The sequence below is a fragment of the Somniosus microcephalus genome, chromosome 1, assembly GCF_052327205.1.
Source record: "Somniosus microcephalus isolate GS21.2 chromosome 1, FLI_Smic_1.0, whole genome shotgun sequence".
Classification (NCBI taxonomy): Eukaryota; Metazoa; Chordata; class Chondrichthyes; order Squaliformes; family Somniosidae; genus Somniosus; species Somniosus microcephalus.
The window spans coordinates 210,269,325-210,288,804 of record NC_140987.1 but is presented as its reverse complement, the minus strand read 5'-3'; the positions used below and the strand labels follow the sequence as shown (position 1 = coordinate 210,288,804).

Below are 19,480 nucleotides of genomic sequence, written 5' to 3'. Positions count from 1 at the left end.
AAGCAGCGACAGGATCGGACAAAGTCAACATGGATTTACAAAAGGTAAATCGTGCTTGACTAATCTACTGGAATTTTTTCAGGATGTAACTGGTAAAATAGATAAGGGAGAACCAGTGGATGTGGTGTATTTGGACTTTCAGAAAGCTTTCGATAAGGTCCCGCATAAGAGATTAGCGTGCAAAATTAAGGCACATGGGATTGGGGGCAAGGTATTGACTTGGATAGAGAACTGGTTGGCGGATAGAAAGCAGACAGTTGGAATAAACAGGTCGTTATCCGAATGGCAGGCAGTGACTAGTGGGGTACCGCAAGGATCGGTCCTAGGACCCCAGCTGTTCACAATATACATTAATGATCTGGACAAGGGAATTGGATGTAATATCTCCAAAGTTGCAGATGACACAAAGCTGGGTGGGAGGGTATGCTGTGAGGAGGATGTCGTGAAACTCCAGTACGATTTGGACAGGTTGGGTGATTGGGCAGAAACATGCCAAATGCACTATAATGTGGATAAATGTGAGGTTATCCACTTTGGTGGCAAAAACAGGAAGGCAGATTATTATTTAAATGGCAATAGATTGGGAGAAGGGGAAGTGCAAAGAGACCTGGGTGTTCTTGTGCACCAGTCGCTGAAGGTAAGCATGCAGGTGCAGCAGGCGGTTAAGAAGGCAAATGGTATGTTGGCCTTCGCAGCAAGAGGGTTCGAGTACAGGAACAAGGATGTCTTGCTGCAGTTGTACAGGGCCTTGGTGAGACCGCACCTTGAGTATTGTGTGCAGTTTTGGTCACCTTACCTGAGGAAGGACGTTCTTGCTATGGAAGGAGTGCAGCGAAGATTCACCAGGCTAATACCTGGGATGGCAGGAATGACGTATGAGGAGAGATTGTGTCGATTGGGCTTATACTCACTGGAGTTTAGAAGATTGAGAGGGGATCTCATCGAAACCTCTAAAATTCTGTCAGGCCTGGACAGACTAGATGCAGGAAGGATGTTTCCGATGGCCGGGGACTCCAGAACCAGGGGTCATAGGCTAAGGATAAGGGGTAAGCCATTTAGGACTGAAATGAGGAGGAATTTCTTCACCCAGAGAGTGGTGAACCTGTGGAATTCTCTGCCACAGAGGGCGGTGGAGGCCAGTTCATTAAATATATTCAAGAAGGAGTTGGATATATTTCTTGAGGCTAAAGGGATCAAGGGATATGGGGAGAAGGCAGGGACAGGGTACTGAATTTGGATGATCAGCCATGATCTCATTGAATGGCGGAGCAGGCTCGAGGGGCCGAATGGCCTACTCCTGCTCCTATCTTCTATGTTTCTATGTCCCACCTTACGTCATAAAGTGAGAGCACGCTATGACAGGTACTGACCTCTCAGAGTGCCGGAGCCGGGGAGCACACATAATCCTGTGTCCCCAGCACTTGAATGCCTATTCAAAACTGCAGTGCTGGTTCAGAGCTGCTGGTGCGAAACCTATAAATTGTACCATGGAGGCAATGGCACAAGGCCATGTTCCCCCACAGGTAGCCTATATAGGAGGTGGGACATATTGTGTCACCACAGGTGCGCCCCACTACCAGCATGGACAGCATAGCTGGTGTCCGGTAAGTGACAGCAGTTTCTGCTTCAAACCCGAGGCAGAAGTTCACGTGGCCCAGGAGCGAATTTTCCCCATTCCTGAACCCTCCACTGTTCACCTCACTGTGAAGGAGAATTTTACCAATTTACAGAAGTACGTAGCGCATTTCGGCTACGAAATTCCCCCTCTCCCAGAACACCTTACCAAAATACTCAAAGCCATTATAGTTTCACAGAAACATTTTTACACGCTAGAGCAGAAAACAGTAGAGATAGAGGCTAAGATATTGGATATTGTGATTCCACCCCGGTGGGACATTTTCAATAACATAGAGGTCCCTTCGTGGATCAGACTGGCTTCCCACATTCTCGTGGTTTGCCAGTTAGGGATAGTGTTGTATCTAGTCTGCATTCAGTGCAAGGGAAAAGGTCAGGTGCTAGAATTCCGAAACCAGAGGATGTGGAAGGAACATTATGTGAAGGTGGAGGGAGATACACCTGTGTGAGTTTTTTTTGAATTTTTGATTAAAGATTGGGTTTTTTGTGTTTGTTGTTTTTAATAAAGATTTTGCGACGCGTTGTTAATAAAGATGTATGTGTACCAAGTGGTGCAGGGGTGTTGGACCCCCTCCATGCTTGGATGTGTGTGTAAAAGACTGTAGTTATTCTATGTATGCTTATGTACACTACATTTTTGCGGAAGTGCATGTGTCGTGGGTATATTAGATAGGTAATTACAGGGGGAGGTTGACTATGGAGGGTCAGAAGTTTTGCTCACTTTGTAAGGATGATACTTCAAGCAAGTTTTAGTATCACAGTGGGGAGTGTAAGATTTGCAAAATTCCCACATTCCCCCAAGGTTATCAATAAAAGGGACCCTGGATGGACAATTTTAAAAAGGGTACCCAAAAGATGGCGTCCGCACCTCGTGACCAAAAGCCTGTAAGATTTTAAAAGCTTGGACTCTGCAGCACAGAGCAGGCAGTTTTGGGAAATCGAAACTTAAAATGCATTTCTGTGAAGAGGACTTTGGGGGAGAAATTCGGTGGAGCCGCAAACGGGGCGCCGAGCTCGTCTGGGCGCCGGAATTACCACTGCAATCGGAGCAGTTGCGACCGCCGGAAATTCAGCTTGTGCGCCCCAAGAGGGACACGGGGTGCTGCTCGAGGCGCTCTGCGTCCCTCTTAGGGCACTGAAACTGAGTATCGCAGCGCTGCGGCACGGCGCGCTGTGGTACTGCAGGCCTTCCTCCCATTCTTAAGGGGGAGGAGCCTGCACCAGCGCGATCAGAGATCGCGAGTGCCGGCAAAAGAGCTCGGCACCAAGGAGAAGGGCCGGGCTCTCGGAAAACAGCTGGCACTGCCGCGGGGGGAGATCAGGAGGCCGGGGACGGAGCTGCTGGCAGGCGGCCGCTGAAAAAAACGGCCGCCCCGCACCTCCACCTTAATTTGCGCCACTCCCGCCACAGGTAGGCCCCATGAACCGGGCGCAATTTGCGAACAGCGCTACAGAGGCGGGCGCTACCAAATATCACGATCGGGGCAGCAGCGGGGCGCTGCGCACACCGATAATGTAATCGGTTGCGGCGCAGCGCAACAGGCTAATGCTGTTATTAGCGCCCCAGCTAAATATCACGGGAGGCGTGGCCAGTGGCGCTAAAGCCACTGAGTGCCCTCTTTAGGCGCTAACTGGTGGCGCAGCCCACCGAATTTCTAGGCCTTTGTCTTTGAAAAGCCAGGCAGCTAGGCAAACACTGAATATGCATTGCATCAGATCGGAACAGATCGAACCCAGTTAGGCCTAAACATAAGGCCATTAGTTTGTCCGCATAAATAATCGGAAACAGCTCAAGGAAGCCACCAAGGCTGGACAGGCCGATTAAAATGCATTAATGACAAAACAACTCGGACATCGTGCCATCAGGTGCAATAAATGGCCATTTAAAGCCAGTTAGTTTAGATTGGTATAATCATTTAAAAACAGCCCGCCAAAAGTTAAACAATGGACTGACCTGATTTGGCGCGCAGATAAGGGCCTTCGGAAGGAGTATAATTGTAGGCCCATCAGTAGCAATCGCCCTCTTGACTCTGACCTCTTGTCTGGCCTTGGGCTGCTGCCGCCCGTACTTGTGCCCTGGCCTCGTGGCGGGTTCTCTTCTCGCTCCCCGCATTAATTTGCAACCAAGGACATCCATACCAACTGCGGGAGGGGAGCGAGACCCGAGTCCAAAGTCATACAGGACACCCGGGTCACGAAACAAGACAAAATGAAACGAGATGAAGTAGAGGGTAAAGACCCGACAAGAGCAGAGAAGGGCAGCAAAAGACGCATTGATAAAAGCCAAACGCCTAGTTATAAGCTGGCGTTTGGGGAAGAATTTAGACAAATATGCTGGCGTTTGACACTTGGGTAGTAAAATCAAGCCAGCAGTAAAACCGCCAACCACCCCACAATCGCAATGTTACCGCCAATGACTGCCCGAGGGAGAAGAAGAGAACCCATCACGACGAGACGACGACGGTAGCTGAGGAGAGGAAAGGTGTGTCGCAGCAACAGCTCCAGCACCGCACCCTGAGATCACGTGGCAACGGAATACCCCAAAAGGACAGGAGACCAAACCTCAAAGCTCACAACTGTTAAAGCAACAGGTTTTGGATTGGTGAGCATGAATTCCTGGCCCCTCGTAGCTTAATCCAGTTAGGTATAGGGGGTGGGATAAGGATAAGGGGATTGTTAATGTAGTTGTTTTTCCCTCGATGTGCCGTGTGTTCCGCATTCCCTGTATAAGTATAATTATTGTTTATACCTGTAATTGTTATCAGTAGCTTCTCACCAGACTATGTTTTTATTCTGTTTTAATAAAATCTTGTTTTTTTCTTACACCAAACCACTTGTCTCCTCGATTTTCTGTATCGCCGCCTGCACCTAAGTCCGGTGTCTAGAACCCAGGGGTGTGGGAGCGATTCGAACAGCTCACAGGCAGTCAGGGGCATAACTGACTCGCCACCCGCCGAGAATCCCTTACAAAATGCCTAAAGTAGGTACCACACGATGAACCTCAACTGTGCCTTCCTGGGGAATCTGGTTTAACTTTAAAAATAGGTCCTACAATGATAGCTCATAGAATGGTAAGATAGGAGTATATCTTTGGGACTTTCCATGTGCGAACCTTTTGAGCAGCAGGTAATACCCTTTGGGAAGAAACATGGATTGGGGTGAATGGCCCCATGACCTCTAATACAGACCAGGGTAGATCCCTAAAAAACAAATATATCTTTTACCAATACAGCTATTCTATTAAAAGTTTTATGTTTGTAAGAATTGGCCTGAGCGAGAACACTGACGTTGGTGCAGCTATCCTGCCAATGGATTTGCAGGATCTTGTGGAGGGAGCATTGGTAACACTACTCCAGTGCTTTGAGGTGCCTGCTGTACATGGTCCATGTCTCTGAGGCATACAGCAGGGCGGGTATCACTACTGCTCTGTAGACCATGAGCTTGGTGCTGGGTTTGAGGTCCTGGTCTTCAAATACTCTCTTCCTCAGGTGACCGAAGGCTGTACTGGCACACTGAAGGCGGTGTTGGACTTCGTCATCGACGTCTGCCCTTGTTGACAGTAGGCTCCCGAAGTATGGGAAGTGGTCCACGTTATCCAAGGCCTTGTCGTGGATTTTGATAATCAGGGGGCAGTCCTGTGTGGCAGGATAGGTACACCAACGTCAGTGTTCTCGCTCAGGCCAACATCCCCAGCATCGAAGCTTTGACCACGCTCGATCAGCTCCGACGGACGGGTCACATCGTCTGCATGCCCGATACGAGACTCCCAAAACAAGCGTTCTACTCGGAGCTCCAACATGGCAAGAGAGCCCCAGGTGGGCAGAGGAAACGCTTTGAGGACACCCTCAAAGCCTCTTTGAAAAAGTGCAACAACCCCACTGACACCTGGGAATCCCTGGCCCAAGACCACACAAAGTAGAGGAGAAGCATCCGGGAAGGCGCCGAACACCTCGAGTCTCTTTGCCAGGAGCAAGCGGAAGCCAAGCGCAAACAGCGGAAGGAGCGCACGTCAACCCAAGCACCCCACCCACTCGCCCCTTCAACCAACATCTGCCCCACCTGTGACAGAGACTGTAGGTCCCACATTGGACTCATCAGTCACCTGAGAACTTATTTTTAATGTGAAAGCAAGTCATCCTCGGTTCCGAGGGACTGCCTAAGAAGAAGAAGAAGTTTGTAAGAATGTAGAGATAATGCCAAAAATATTGCCTTTGGTCCATGACAACAACACTAGTGATGCTTGTCCAACTGCATAATCATTGACCCTGCCATAATTTCCAGGGTCAGGCTTGCTGGAATAAATAGAGTGAGCATGAAAGATCTCTCCAATTGGGAACTCGGCTGTTGGAGGAGTGAAATAGCATGTTTCTGCAGGATTTAATAGTCCACAATGATTTAAAGGGGAAGACATCCATACACACCCATACACTGCCACTCAAACAAACAAAGATTGTGAGCTGGATTTTGTCAGCCCCGAGGAGGCGGGAATGGAGGCAGGACTGCCGGTAAAGTTGCAGAATGTGGGGGCAGCTGGCAAACCCGCCCCCATCCCACCTCCATGCCCTTTTGCCAGGAGGCAGGAAGCCCTCCTGCCCCAGGTCCCGTCTCCTCAAGGCGGGAAAGGGATTAAATCCTATTAACTGCCTGTTAACAGGTAGCTAACAGGCGGAAAACAGGATTAGTCACATTTTACCTTTTCAAGTGCAGGCTTCCCAACCTCGGAGAACCCCGTCAGGGCGTAAGAGATGTGAAGGAGGTCTGCGGGGGTCGGAGGGGTCTGAAAGTGAGATGTAGAGGTGAGTGATGGGTGCAAGTGTGGAGTGGTAAGTATGTAAGGTGAGTGTTAAGTGTTATAAAATGTTCACTTACCTTTGTTTCTGCCTACAGTCTTCAGCCGCTGTGGATCCGTAGTCCCGACATCTTCATTGTAGATTTCACAGACTGGCTGTTGGATCCTCCAAACCAACCGCCAGGTGATTTCTGCAAAGTTGAAAAGTTTGATGAGTCCTGAACACAAGAACTCATCAAACTACACAGAGTGTCAGTGTTTGACAGCTTCACAGAGCTGTCAAACACTGACATATCTCCTTTCAAGAAATCTTGACAGATGGCACGTCAGACGTTGACGTGCTCCGTCAGTGACTTCCCCCTAATTGGCCTGCTGAGCCCGCTGGGCGGGCTTAACGACATCAATCAGGGGAAAATCCCACTGGTTGGTCAGAGGCTGATGGAGGCAGGACTGAGACCCGGCAAGCAGCAGTCCCGCCTCCAACACGTCTCCATTGAGAAAATCCAGTGTGTGTGTGTGAGGGGTGGGGGGGAGGGGGTGTGGGGCGGGGGGGAGTTGGAAATAGTCATTTTAAGTGGCAGACATGCTTAGTACAGTGCACTCTTGGAATGTGTAATTGGCTCCTCTTGTCTTATCTGACCTGGTAAAGTAATTAAATGTTTTCTGGCACTGAGTGTATGGGGTGTTTGCATTGGCATGCACTGCCCTGGCCACTGCTCTACTAGACCTCAGCAGCTTTCCCTGGAGCCTTCTGTCTGTAAGTTCCAAAATAGGCCTCCCTCCTCAGTGTAACTTCTTGCAACAGCACTTCAACATCTGCAGCAGACGTTGCCAACATTTTGACAACAATAAATTGGTTTCTCACAGTAAAAAGCAATGTGGTGTTCTGCCCCTTTAACCTTTAAATCCTGCAGGAGTTGATTATTTCCCTCCTGGAACAGCTGAGCTCCCAATTGGAGAGATCTTTCAAGCTTACTCTATTTATTCAAATGAGCTCGACACTGGATAAGAAAAATTGAGTTCATTTAAATTTATGCTGATGGCCAAGGATGCTTTGTGTATCCACAAGAAAAAAAGGAAGGTTCCTGGTAAAGTGAAGCCTTAATAGGAAAGCTCGTAAGGAAATTAACCTGAGAAAAAGTATTTCACTATGTATAAGGGTACAATTGTCAAGGCAGCAGGGACATGCATGAAGCACAGTTGAGGACAACTAGGGCCAGTACTAGGAATGTCAATCAGGCATTAAAAAAAAGGATAGAGGATCACTGTTAGTGATGACAAGGTTTTGTTAGTTAGAAGGCTTTTATTTCCGCATTGTGGTCAAGAGGACGCTGTGATGGTCAGTAACAGAGGGAAGGTAAGGTGTAGGACAAATGTTGAAAGGGGAATTGTGGTTTTGGTCACTGGTACCACAGGCGGGGGATTCCATCCCGGATATCCTGGCCAGAAAGGGGCTGGCTAGGTTGCATCCTTCCTTCTGCTTCCTTCTCTTCTGCTTCCTCCTCATCTGCGTTTTCCTCTTCTACGTCTTCATCTTCCCTCTGCGAGTTGATGCTGTAAACCTGAAATAAAAGCATATAATGCTGGAAATACTCAGCAGGTCAGGCAACATCTCGACCTGAGACGTGAACTCTGCTTCGCTCTCTATGGATACTGCCTGACCTGCTGAGTACTTCCAGCATTTTCTGTCTTCTCAGAGCCTTTCCTTTACCATCCGAGGCCTTGCAAGTGTGCAGCAGCACTCCCTGCACTCCCTGCAAACTTAAAACTTTTAACATGCATTACACCAAGCCACTACTTCAATAAAATAAAAAAAAATCCAGTCCAATAGCTTAAATGCAAACTTACCTGAAAGATGTGTGTGTCCCTTTAAGAGGTGCTGACAGCATCTCTGTCAGTCTGCTGAACACTCGGTTTTCCGAGCGAGCTTAGGACCCAGCGCTGAACTCAACGCTATGGTTGAACTCACTGAGGTGACATTAGACGTCACTGTTGTGTCTCCTTGTGTTCTTATTACTATGTAATACAGACACTTTTAACTCATTTTTGGCTTACGACTTTTACTCAGTTGTATTCTTGCTTTTATGATGTTGCTGCTGCATGGTGCGGAGTGATACAAGATGTCCGACCTTGCACTGCGCACTGCCCTTTACAGTGTGCCACATAGCATTATAAATACACTAACCAAAGTAGTTCCATATAACGATGTAACAAGTAGTTCCATTTAACGATGTAATAATATAACGATGTAACATCCCTCTTTCTCAAAAAAATTAAAACATGAAATTTAATTTAATTTAAAAAAATTTCTAAACTATTATTAAATACAAAGAATTGTGAGTTTTCTTTTCTTATTTGCGATATCGCTCAGGTGGTTGGATGTTGTCCCTCCATCTTGTGGATTTGGTGGTGACCACTCCTCTCTGTGGTGTTTTGGTGTGTTCTGCTCTTGGAGTTGGAGTGTGCATGCTCGTGGTTGCTTGATTTGTGGCGCTTGTTTCTGGCATCGTACTGCTTGTGGTAGCTGGTGTTGTCAATGTTGCTGATGTTGTCTGCTGCTTAATCAGTTCAGGTGAAGGTCTGATGTGGAGTCTGTTCCGTCTGTATTGGTTACCAGGTTCGGTCTCTACGAAGTAGGATCTTGGAGTATCAGCTTTTCCAATGACCTTGGCTGGATTCCAGGTTTTCAACACCGGGTCTTGCACATGCGCTGATTGCCCATTCAGCAATTCTGGTAGCATCTTTGCATGTTTGTCGTAATGTTTGCTTCCTACGACTTGTGCTTCTGCCAGCTTCTGTCTGAAGTCCTCCTGGTCCTGGGGAGGATGTATTTTTGCTGGTAGGGTAGTCTTAAACTTCCTCCCATTCAGCAATTCCGCAGGTGATTTCATGTCTGCTTTCAGTGGTGTTGATCTGAGTGATAGGAGGGCAAGGTCTTGGTCTTCCCCCATCTCACTACTTTTGATGAGAGTTCTCTTGACAGTCTGGATCTGTCTTTCAATGAACCCGTGTCCCCTTGGGAAATGTGGGGATGAGGTTACTATTTTGAACCCATACTTTTCTGCCAGAGTTCTGAATTCACTCGATGTGAACTGGGTTCCATTATCACAGATTACCTTTTCCGGGATTCCTTGTTCAGCAAACAAGCTCTTTGCAATTCTGGTGGTAGTTGTGGCTCTCAGATCTTTCATCCTTCTCACAAAAGGAAACTTGGAATAGTAATCTGTCACTATGAGATACCATTCTTGATTGCACATGAAGAGATCTGCCCCAACAGTGTGCCATGGTCTTGACGGTATTTCACTAGGTATCATTAAAAGATAGCCATCCGTGGCTAAGTAAAGTAATTAAGGATAGTATCCGACTAAAAACAAGGGCATATAAGGTAGCCAAATCTAGTGGGAGGATAGAAGATTGGGAAGTCTTTAAAAGACAGCAAAAATTAACTAAAAGATTGATTAAGAAAGGGAAGATAGATTATGAAAGTAAATTAGCAAAAAATATAAAAATGGATAGTAAAAGTTTCTATAGTTATATAAAAAGAAAAAGGGTGGCTAAAGTAAATGTTGGTCCCTTAGAGGATGAGACTGGGAAATTAATGGTGGGAAACATAGAGATGGCAAAAGCGCTGAACAAATATTTTGTATCAGTCTTTACGGTAGAGGACACTAAGAATATCCCAATACTGCACAAACAGGGGGCTCTAGGGGGAGAGGAGCTAAATACGATTAAAATCACTAAGGAAGTGGTACTTGGTAAAATAATGGGCCTTAAGCCAGATAAATCCCCTGGACCTGATAGCTTACATCCTAGGGTCTTGAGGGAAGTGGCGGTAGGGATTGTGGATGCATTGGTAATAATTTTCCAAAACTCCCTGGACTCAGCAAAGGTCCCGGCAGATTGGAAAACTGCTAATGTAACACCCTTATTTAAAAAGGGTAGTAGGCAGAAGGCTGGAAACTATAGACCTGTTAGCCTAACATCTGTGGTTGGTAAAATGTTAGAATCCATTATTAAGGAGACAGTAACGGGACATTTGGATAAACATAATTTAATAGGACAAACTCAGCATGGTTTCATGAAGGGGAAGTCATGTTTGACAAATTTGCTTGAGTTCTTTGAGGAAGTAACATACAGGGTGGATAAAGGAGAACCAGTGGACGTAGTGTATTTAGACTTCCAAAAGGCATTTGACAAGGAGCCACACAAAAGATTATTGCTCAAGATAAAAAATCACGGGATTGGGGGTAATATTCTGGCGTGGGTAGAGAATTGGCTCTCTAACAGAAAGCAGAGAGTTGGGATAAATGGTTCATTCTCAGACTGGCAATCAGTAACTAGTGGTGTTCCGCAGGGGTCAGTGCTGGGTCCCCAACTCTTTACAATCTATATTAATGATTTGGAGGAGGGGACCGAGTGTAACATATCAAAGTTTGCAGATGATACAAAGATGGGAGGGAAAGTAGTGAGTGAGGAGGACATAAAAAACCTGCAAAGTGACATAGACAGGCTAAGTAAGTGGGCAGAGATTTGGCAGATGGAATACAATACTGGAAAGCGTGAGGTTATGCACTTTGGCAGGAAAAATCATAGAGCAAGTTATTATCTTAATGGCAAGAAACTGGAAAGTACTGTAGTACAAAGGGATCTGGGGGTCCTGGTGCACGAAACTCAAAAAGTTAGTATGCAGGTGCAGCAAGTGATCAAGAAGGCCAATGGAATGTTGGCTTTTATTGCTGGGGGATAGAATATAAAAACAGGGAGGTATTGCTGCAGTTGTACAAGGTATTGGTGAGACCGCACCTGGAATACTGCATACAGTTTTGGTGTCCATACTTAAGAAAAGACATACTTGCTCTCGAGTCAGTACAAAGAAGGTTCACTCGGTTAATCCCGGGGATGAGGGGATGGACATATGAGGAGAGGTTGAGTAGATTGGGACTCTACTCATTGGAGTTCAGAAGAATGAGAGGTGATCTTATTGAAACATATAAGATTGTGAAGGGGCTTGATCGGGTGGATGCAGTGAGGATGTTCCCAATGATGGGTGAAACTAGAACTAGGGGGCATAATCTTAGAATAAGGGGCTGCTCTTTCAAAACTGAGATAAGGAGAAACTTCTTCACTCAGAGGGTGGTAGGTTTGTGGAATTTGCTGCCCCAGAAAGCTGTGGAAGCTACATCATTAAATAAATTTAAAACAGAAATAGATAGTTTCCTAGAAGTAAAGGGAATTAGGGGTTACGGGGAGCGGGCAGGAAATTGGGCATGAGTCTAGGTTCGGAATGGTCATGGCCCTGTGGGTAGTGGAGCGGGCCCAGGGGCAGTGTAGCCTGGTTCTGCTCCTACTTCTTGTGTTCTAATTCTGTGTTAGATTTCAGGAGATGGTTTTATTCCTGTTCCTGGCTGGGGTGGAGATCGCCTTTACAGAAGGTAAATATTGTAGAAAATATAGGGACAGAGTGATCTCCTGGAAGAGTTTCAATCGCCTAGATGGGTCGGAGAGGAATTTCCCAGATTTTTTCTCCCAAATTGGCCATTGGGTTTTTTATCTGGTTTTTCGCCTCTCCCGGGAGATCACATGGGTTCCTGTGGGATGGAGAGTGATAGAAGATTTGAGGTTAGGATCAGATCAGCCATGATCTTATTGAATGGTGGAGCAGGCTCGAGGGGCCAATTGGCCTACTCCTGCTCCTATTTCTTATGTTCTTATGTTGTGCATTTCTGTATTTCTGGCATATACCACATGCAGAAACCATCTGTTCGATATTTTTGTACATGCCTATCCAGTATACAGCTGATCTGGCTCTTAGCTTGCATTTCTCCATTCCCATGTGGCCTTCATGTATTAGATGGAGAAGTTCTGTCTGCATCATCTTTGGCACGATGATCCTCGATCCAGCAAGGAGAATACCGTCTTCTATTGCGATGTCGTCTCTAATCGTCCAGTATTGACGAATTGTCGCCTGTACCTGCTGGATTCTCTCCGGCCACCCTTGTAGCACTTGTTGTGTGAGTAGTTGCAATTCCTCATCTTTGCTAGTCTCATCTCTGATTTGACTAAGCTTTGTAGGGGTAACACTCACTAGGTGGTGGATTTTTACTGTCAGACCCTCCACCTCGTGTTTCTCATATGGTGACAATCGAGACAACGCATCTGCTAGCACCATTTCCTTTCCTGGCTTATATTTAAGTGTGAAGTCATAGCTTTGGAGCCTTAGAAGTAGTCTTTGCAGTCTTGTAGGTGCTTTGCACAGATTCTTCTTGTAGATCTGTTCTAGTGGACGATGGTCACTCTCTATTGTAAACTGCCTTCCATACAGGTATGTATGGAATTTCTCGCATCCATACACTACTGCTAATAGTTCTCTTTCAATGTTGGCGTATCTCATCTCAGCTGACGTCAAGGCCTTTGATGCGAAAGCTATTGGCTTTCCTTCCTGCACAAGAGCTGCTCCTAGTCCCCTGGTAGAAGCGTCTACTTGTAGAGTGGCTGGTTTTCTTCTGTCATAATATGACAGACTTGTTTCTTTGCACAACAGTTCTATAAGTTGTTTGAAATTCCTTTCATGTGATTCAGACCACTGGTATTCGGCGTCTTCTTTCATTAGCTCTCTGAGATTTGTTGTATGTTCCGACATGTTTGGGATGAAAGAACTTATGTATTGGACCAAGCTGAGGTAACTCCTCAGCTCTTTCTTATCTTTGGGTGGTTTCATTTCAGCAATCGCCGCAATCTTCTCAGGACTTGGCTTGACTCCCTCTAGTGTGTAAATCATACTGAATAATTGGCATTCCTTGACTTTAACTATGCACTTATCGGCATTTATCTTGATGCCAGCCTTCCTGGTACGCTCCATGGCCTCATGTAGGTGCATATCATGGTCTCTTTCATCTGCTCCATAGATCTGAATATCATCAGCTATTCCTATAGCTCCTTCACAGCCTCTGTATGTCTCGTCTATTTTCTGTTGAAAGATATCTTGACTGACCTTTAACCCGAATGGTAGCCGCAGGAATTTGTAACGCCCAAATGGTGTGTTGAATGTTGTCAGTGTTGTTGATTCCTCATCCAACTTCACGTTCCAATATCCATTTCTGGCATCTAGTTTTGAGAAAACCTTGGTTCCTGCCAGTGATGGCGTAATCTCCTCTAGCGTTGGGGTGCGATAGTGGTCCCTCTTTATCGCCTGGTTTAGATCTTTGGGGTCCAAACATATTCTGAGACGCCCGTTTAGCTTTTCTCGTACCACAATTGAGTTTACCCAGTCTGTGGGTTCAGTGACCTTTATGATCACTCCCTTTTCTTCCATCTCCTTTAGCTCTCTTTCAAGCTTTGTCTTCAGCTCAATGGATACTTTTCGTGGAGCATGGATAACGGGCTTTACCTCTGGATCGATGGTGATGTGGTATTGGAAATCTCCTAAACATCCCACTGTATCATCAAAACATTCCGGATACATGTCTATCAAGTCTTTTTTACTCTTGATTTGTGGGCGATTCTCCAGCGTGGTGTTGCTGTCTATCCTCAGTGACGTTTCTGTCAGCTCGTGATTCACTGAGATCAATCTCAACTTCTCGCAGCTATTTAATCCCAGGATCGCTGGCCCCTCAGTGTCGGTGACATAGAACATGCAGTTGATGTTCTTTCTTTTATGTGTCCCTTTGACAAAGGTTGTTCCGAGTTGTTTAATCTCACTCCCCCCGTATGCTGTCAGCATGACATTACTTGCCTTTAAACAACCCTTTTTCGGGTAGCCATCTTCTCTCAAGTTTTCGGGAAAGATCTGCTGGTACAGTCTCAATGGGAGAATGTTGCTCTGAGCCGCTGTGTCCAGCTTCAACTTTAAGTTGATGGTTGTGGGCTGACCTTTGACCCTCTTTTCGATTTGGATGATGGTGTGCAATTCTCTCTTCGGAGTATTTTCCACTCTGGCCATCTCGTGAAGCTGTACCTTTATGGTTTCGATGTTTAGTGTATTGTCATGACCATAATCATCATCATCCTGTTCATCCATGGCATGGATATTGTGTTTCTTTCTCTGGTTCTGCTGTCCGCCTTTGTTTTTGATGTATGTTCCTTCTTTCTACACCACTTTTCCCAGTAGTTTAGTTTGCCACATGCATTGCAGCTTGTTCCATATGCTGGACATTTCCTCCTGTCTGTATAATCGTGCGGTCTTCCACAGTTTCTGCACATGTTTCTCCCGTTGTCATGTGCATGTCTTTGTGTGTTGTACTTTTCTCTCACTGTATCCACTCTGTTGTTCGTCTCAGAAGCCGTCCGCATGTCAGCCGTTTGGGAAATCAGCGTTCTCATTTGCTGCTTCATGGCTTCATGAGCTCTTGCAGTATCTATAGCCTCTGTTATTTCGAGCTTTTCTTTCCCTATCAGGGCTTTTTGTACCTCTGCATGCGCTCACCCCCATGTCAGCTGGTCCACAAGCCTTTCCTCCATTTCCTTAAATGCACACTTGCTGGCTTCATTTCTCAGCCTTGTCAGGAAATTGTCAGCTGTTTCACCAGGTTCCTGTCTTAGACTCTGGAATTTGTATCTGTGTATACGGTGATTGGATTTAGGCTCTAGATGGTTGCTGAATTTCTCAAAGATTGTTGCAGGGTTTTCCTTTTCCTCTTCAGTCAAACTCTAGCTATTATGCAAATCTAGACCTTTTTCTCCTGTCCACAACAGAATGTAACTAACCTTTTCCTTGTTGGCAGTACCCTTCAGGAAGCTTTTGAATGTAAGGTCACATTTCTGTTTGAACTTGCGGAATGCCTCTACTATATCGTCGGCTTCCCAGTTCATGAGGGGTTGCATTTGCGCAGTCAATGCCGCAGCAGCCGCCATCTTAGTTGCCCGTACGATTCATGCTCAATCACCGCAGACACCGACACTCACGATCAGCTCATATATTCACTTTTCGTCTTATTCGTAGTTCGTATGGCACAAGTTGTACTCACTTATACCGCTGCCACCATGTTGTGTCTCCTTGTGTTCTTATTACTATGTAATACAGACACTTTTAACTCATTTTTGGTTTACGACTTTTACTCAGTTGTATTCTTGCTTTTATGATGTTGCTGCCGCATGGTGCGGAGTGATACAAGATGTCCGACCTTGCACTGTGCACTGCCCTTCACAGTGTGCCACATAGCAATATAAATACACCAACCAAAGTAGTTCCATATAACGATGTAACAAGTAGTTCCATTTAACGATGTAATAATATAACGATGTAACAGTCACCCTCTCTTCATTTATTTTCCAGGGCCAGCACTGCTATCGGCAGTGCTAAGGCCCTCACCAAAATGGCGGCTGCCAAGTCCCACACCAGAGAAGGGCTCTAGTGTGACAGACGGCATTTTCCACCAGGATCATGGCGGTAAACCGTGGTGGTAAGTAGCCCAATTTCTAGGCATGTGTGTTTGTTGAGTAGTCAATGGTGTATGTGGTTACACCATGTCTGGATAGCATGGATTTGATGGTCTTTTCCGAGTCTTCTTTTCATGTATTCATTTGTCATAGGCACAAGAGGCAATTGCAATTTTTTCAAGGAGAAGACATAATAGAGATTGGCAACAAGGGGTGGCCTCCTATACCTCAGATCTCATGTCCTCATGAGGAGGAAGCCTTGCAAATTCTGGGAAGAGAGGCCATCGACAATGACAGGAGGGAATGAGCCAGCTGAAGGAGCATCATGGAATTTGTTTTTTTCATTCTTTTGTACCCTACATTAATGGACAGTGAACTATATTGTCAACAGTCATGTCACTCCTACTGCAAGTAACATCTGGGGCTGGATTTTCCTCCGTAATCCTACCTGACTTCAGATGGGCGGTGGAAATAGGAGCAAAATCGAGCATGAGGGTTACTGCCGCATCCCTGCACTGAACTCCATTTCACTCCGCCCCACCCTGCTGGGATCATTGCAGGCCGCCCTACTCTGCCCACTGCATGTAAATGCCAACAAGGGGGGATGAGGCCCAGCTCCATTGCCCATTGCCTTTCCATCCACCCTTTTACTCCTTGGGACTGTCTGGTGAAAGGTGTCAATAGGACCAGGGTTGTGGCGGTAATGGTCCCAATTTCGGTAAATGGAGGTACAGGGCCTAATACAGGCCTCCTATCCCTTCAAATGGCCTCCCAGACACTTACCGTTGTTGGCTTCACATCCTCTTCTGGTAATCCCACTGCAGCACTGCCTGATTTCCCAGACTTGCAGTGGCGGACTCTCTCTTGTTGACAGTAATCCCTGTGGGAGACCTCCTTCCATAGGATTTGACCCCTGACCTAGAAAAATGGGTCACGGGTACAGCAGGGTCAGTGGGACAGGTGGGAACCATGCCCTGACATTACTCCACCACAAAAGGGGTAATCACGCCCTGGAACTCTGCTCCTTAGGAAAACATTCTTACCTCTGTTTTTACTACGGACATGATCAAAAACACCATGCAATAATCCCTCCCCTGGTGTCATGTGTGAAGTAGAACTAGCTTCTAATAAGCAACCAGCAATTAAAAAAAAAAAATAAGTGTAGGCATTCGTACTCAGCATCATAAGTGCCAGCTGTAACCGTAACAATTCCTGCCATAAATTCTTCTACTTAATAGAAGTTCAATCTTCAAGAAAAAAAAAATTGTCACACTGGACTAAAATCCCACTTCTGAAAGATAGACAGCAATTAAAAGAAAAAAACATAAATACTGGAGATCTGAATTAAAGTTAAAAATTCTGAAAGAACAAAATGAGTTAGTCAGCATCTAAAAGAGAGAGGGACAGACCATCAGAACATAATAGATGCAGATATTTTAAAGTATTATCGCAGTAACGCGAAACTATGTTATTTTAATTGAATATTACATAGAAGTTATTGAGTGCCACAGTCATGAAGGAGACCTCTGGAACTCACCAATGACTGGTTACTTGTGAGTTATTGGCCTCCTTTAAATCATGGAACTACTATTGCAGTCAGCAGCTTCTTATCAGTGTCTTCTCTATAACTCAAAGTTGCCAAACTGCTAAAAATGTTAGATCCCATTTTAAAAACATTTGGAACCTCACAATGCCCCATAATGAATGGCGTTTTTCTGCAATCAGTCCACTGAACTAAATGCGGCTGCTGAATATTTTCAAAATTAATGATTGAGGATCAACAAAGGCCTTGTGGAATTTACTGGGCAAATGAGCTGTAAGGATCCACTTTACAAACCACAAGTGGTCAGAAATATTACAAGGCATAAAAATATCAATCATTGATTTGATTGGCTTGTGGAGACAACATGTTCTCAAAATAACCTCCAAACACCTTGGTGGTCCTGTGGTCTGTCTAAGGTCATAACAATAAGACAGAAAAATGCTCCAAATTCACATGCTCGCTAATCTTAAATTTCAGAATTCCCCATTCATTATATCATAGGTTTAAATTAAAACTTAAAGTCAATGGTGTAGGTTTTGACTGTGGGCGATAGTGGCCATCTGCTCTCTGCTGGACCTGGTGGCCACACGTTACGAGTGGCTGTCAAAGTGACCACCGCACTCAAATTTTATGTCTCCAGATCCTTTCAGGACTCTGCCGGAGACATATCCAAGATCTCCCAGTTGGTGGCGCACAAATGCATAAGACAGTTCACTGATGGGTTGTTTGCCATTTTACATCTCTCCTGATTTTTATTTCCATTGAAGTCAAAGGGGGGAAACATAGAAACATAGAAAAAATAGGAGCAGGACTAGGCCATTCGGCCCTTTGAGCCTGCTCCGCCATTCAATATGATCATGGCTGATAAGAACATAAGAACATAAGAACATAAGAAATAGGAGCAGGAGTAGGCCAATTGGCCTCTCGAGCCTGCTCCACCATTCAATAAGATCATGGCTGATCTGATCCTAACCTCAAATCTTCTATCACTCTCCATCCCACAGGAACCCATGTGATCTCCCGGGAGAGGCGAAAAACCAGATAAAAAACCAATGGCCAATTTGGGAGAAAAAATCTGGGAAATTCCTCTCCAACACATCTAGGTGATCGAAACTCATCCAGGAGATCACCCTGTCCCTGTATTTCCTACAGTACTTACCTTGTGTAAGAGGTGATCTCCACCCCAGCTAGGAACAGGCCCAATTTACTCTTGAAGGTCTCCTAGCTGGCAGCCTGTTCCCGAGGTCTCCACTAATCCCTGTGAATAGAACCATCTCCTGAAACCTAACACAGAATTGGAACACAAGAAGTAGTAGCAGGACCAGGCTACACGGCCCCTGGGCCCGCTCCTCTACCCACAGGGCCATGACCATTCCGAACCTAGACTCATGTTCAATTTCCTGCCCGCTCCCCGTAACCCCTAATTCCCTTTACTTCTAGGAAACTGTCTATTTCTGTTTAAAATTTATTTAATGATGTAGCTTCCACAGCTTTCTGGGGCAGCAAATTCCACAGACCTACTACCCTCTGAGTGAAGAAGTTTCTCCTCATCTCAGTTTTGAAAGAGCAGCCCCTTATTCTAAGATTATGCCCCCTAGTTCTAGTTTCACCCATCATTGGGAACATCCTCACCGCATCCACCCGATCAAGCCCCTTCACAATCTTATATGTTTCAATAAGATCGCCTCTCATTCTTCTGAACTCCAATGAGTAGAGTCCCAATCTACTCAACCTCTCCTCATATGTCCACCCCCTCATCCCCGGGATTAACCGGGTGAACCTTCTTTGTACTGACTCGAGAGCAAGTATGTCTTTTCTTAAGTATGGACACCAAAACTGTATGCAGTATTTGAGGTGCGGTCTCACCAATACCTTGACAACTGCAGCAATACCTCCCTGTTTTATATTCTATCCCCCTAGCAATAAAAGCCAACATTCCATTGGCCTTCTTGGTCACTTGCTGCACCTGCATACTAACTTTTTGAGTTTCGTGCACCAGGACCCCCAGATCCCTTTGTACTACAGTACTTTCCAGTTTCTTGCCATTAAGATAATAACTTGCTCTATGATTTTTCCTGCCAAAGTGCATAACCTCACACTTTCCAGTATTGTATTCCATCTGCCAAATCTCTGCCCAC

At 45.7% G+C, this 19,480-nt stretch overlaps 1 protein-coding gene across 1 annotated transcript in view; it reads left to right on the top strand.

The window, feature by feature from the left end:
* The window catches only part of LOC147124564 (uncharacterized), a 40,832-nt gene extending 24,726 nt beyond the window's left edge, over positions 1 to 16,106 (top strand). Inside the window, exon 3 of the mRNA XM_085981944.1 lies at positions 15,953 to 16,106. Within this exon, the coding sequence (XP_085838070.1) occupies positions 15,953 to 16,106 (154 nt within the window). The remainder of the gene's footprint in view (positions 1 to 15,952) is intronic.
* The last annotated feature ends 3,374 nt before the right edge of the window (positions 16,107 to 19,480 follow it).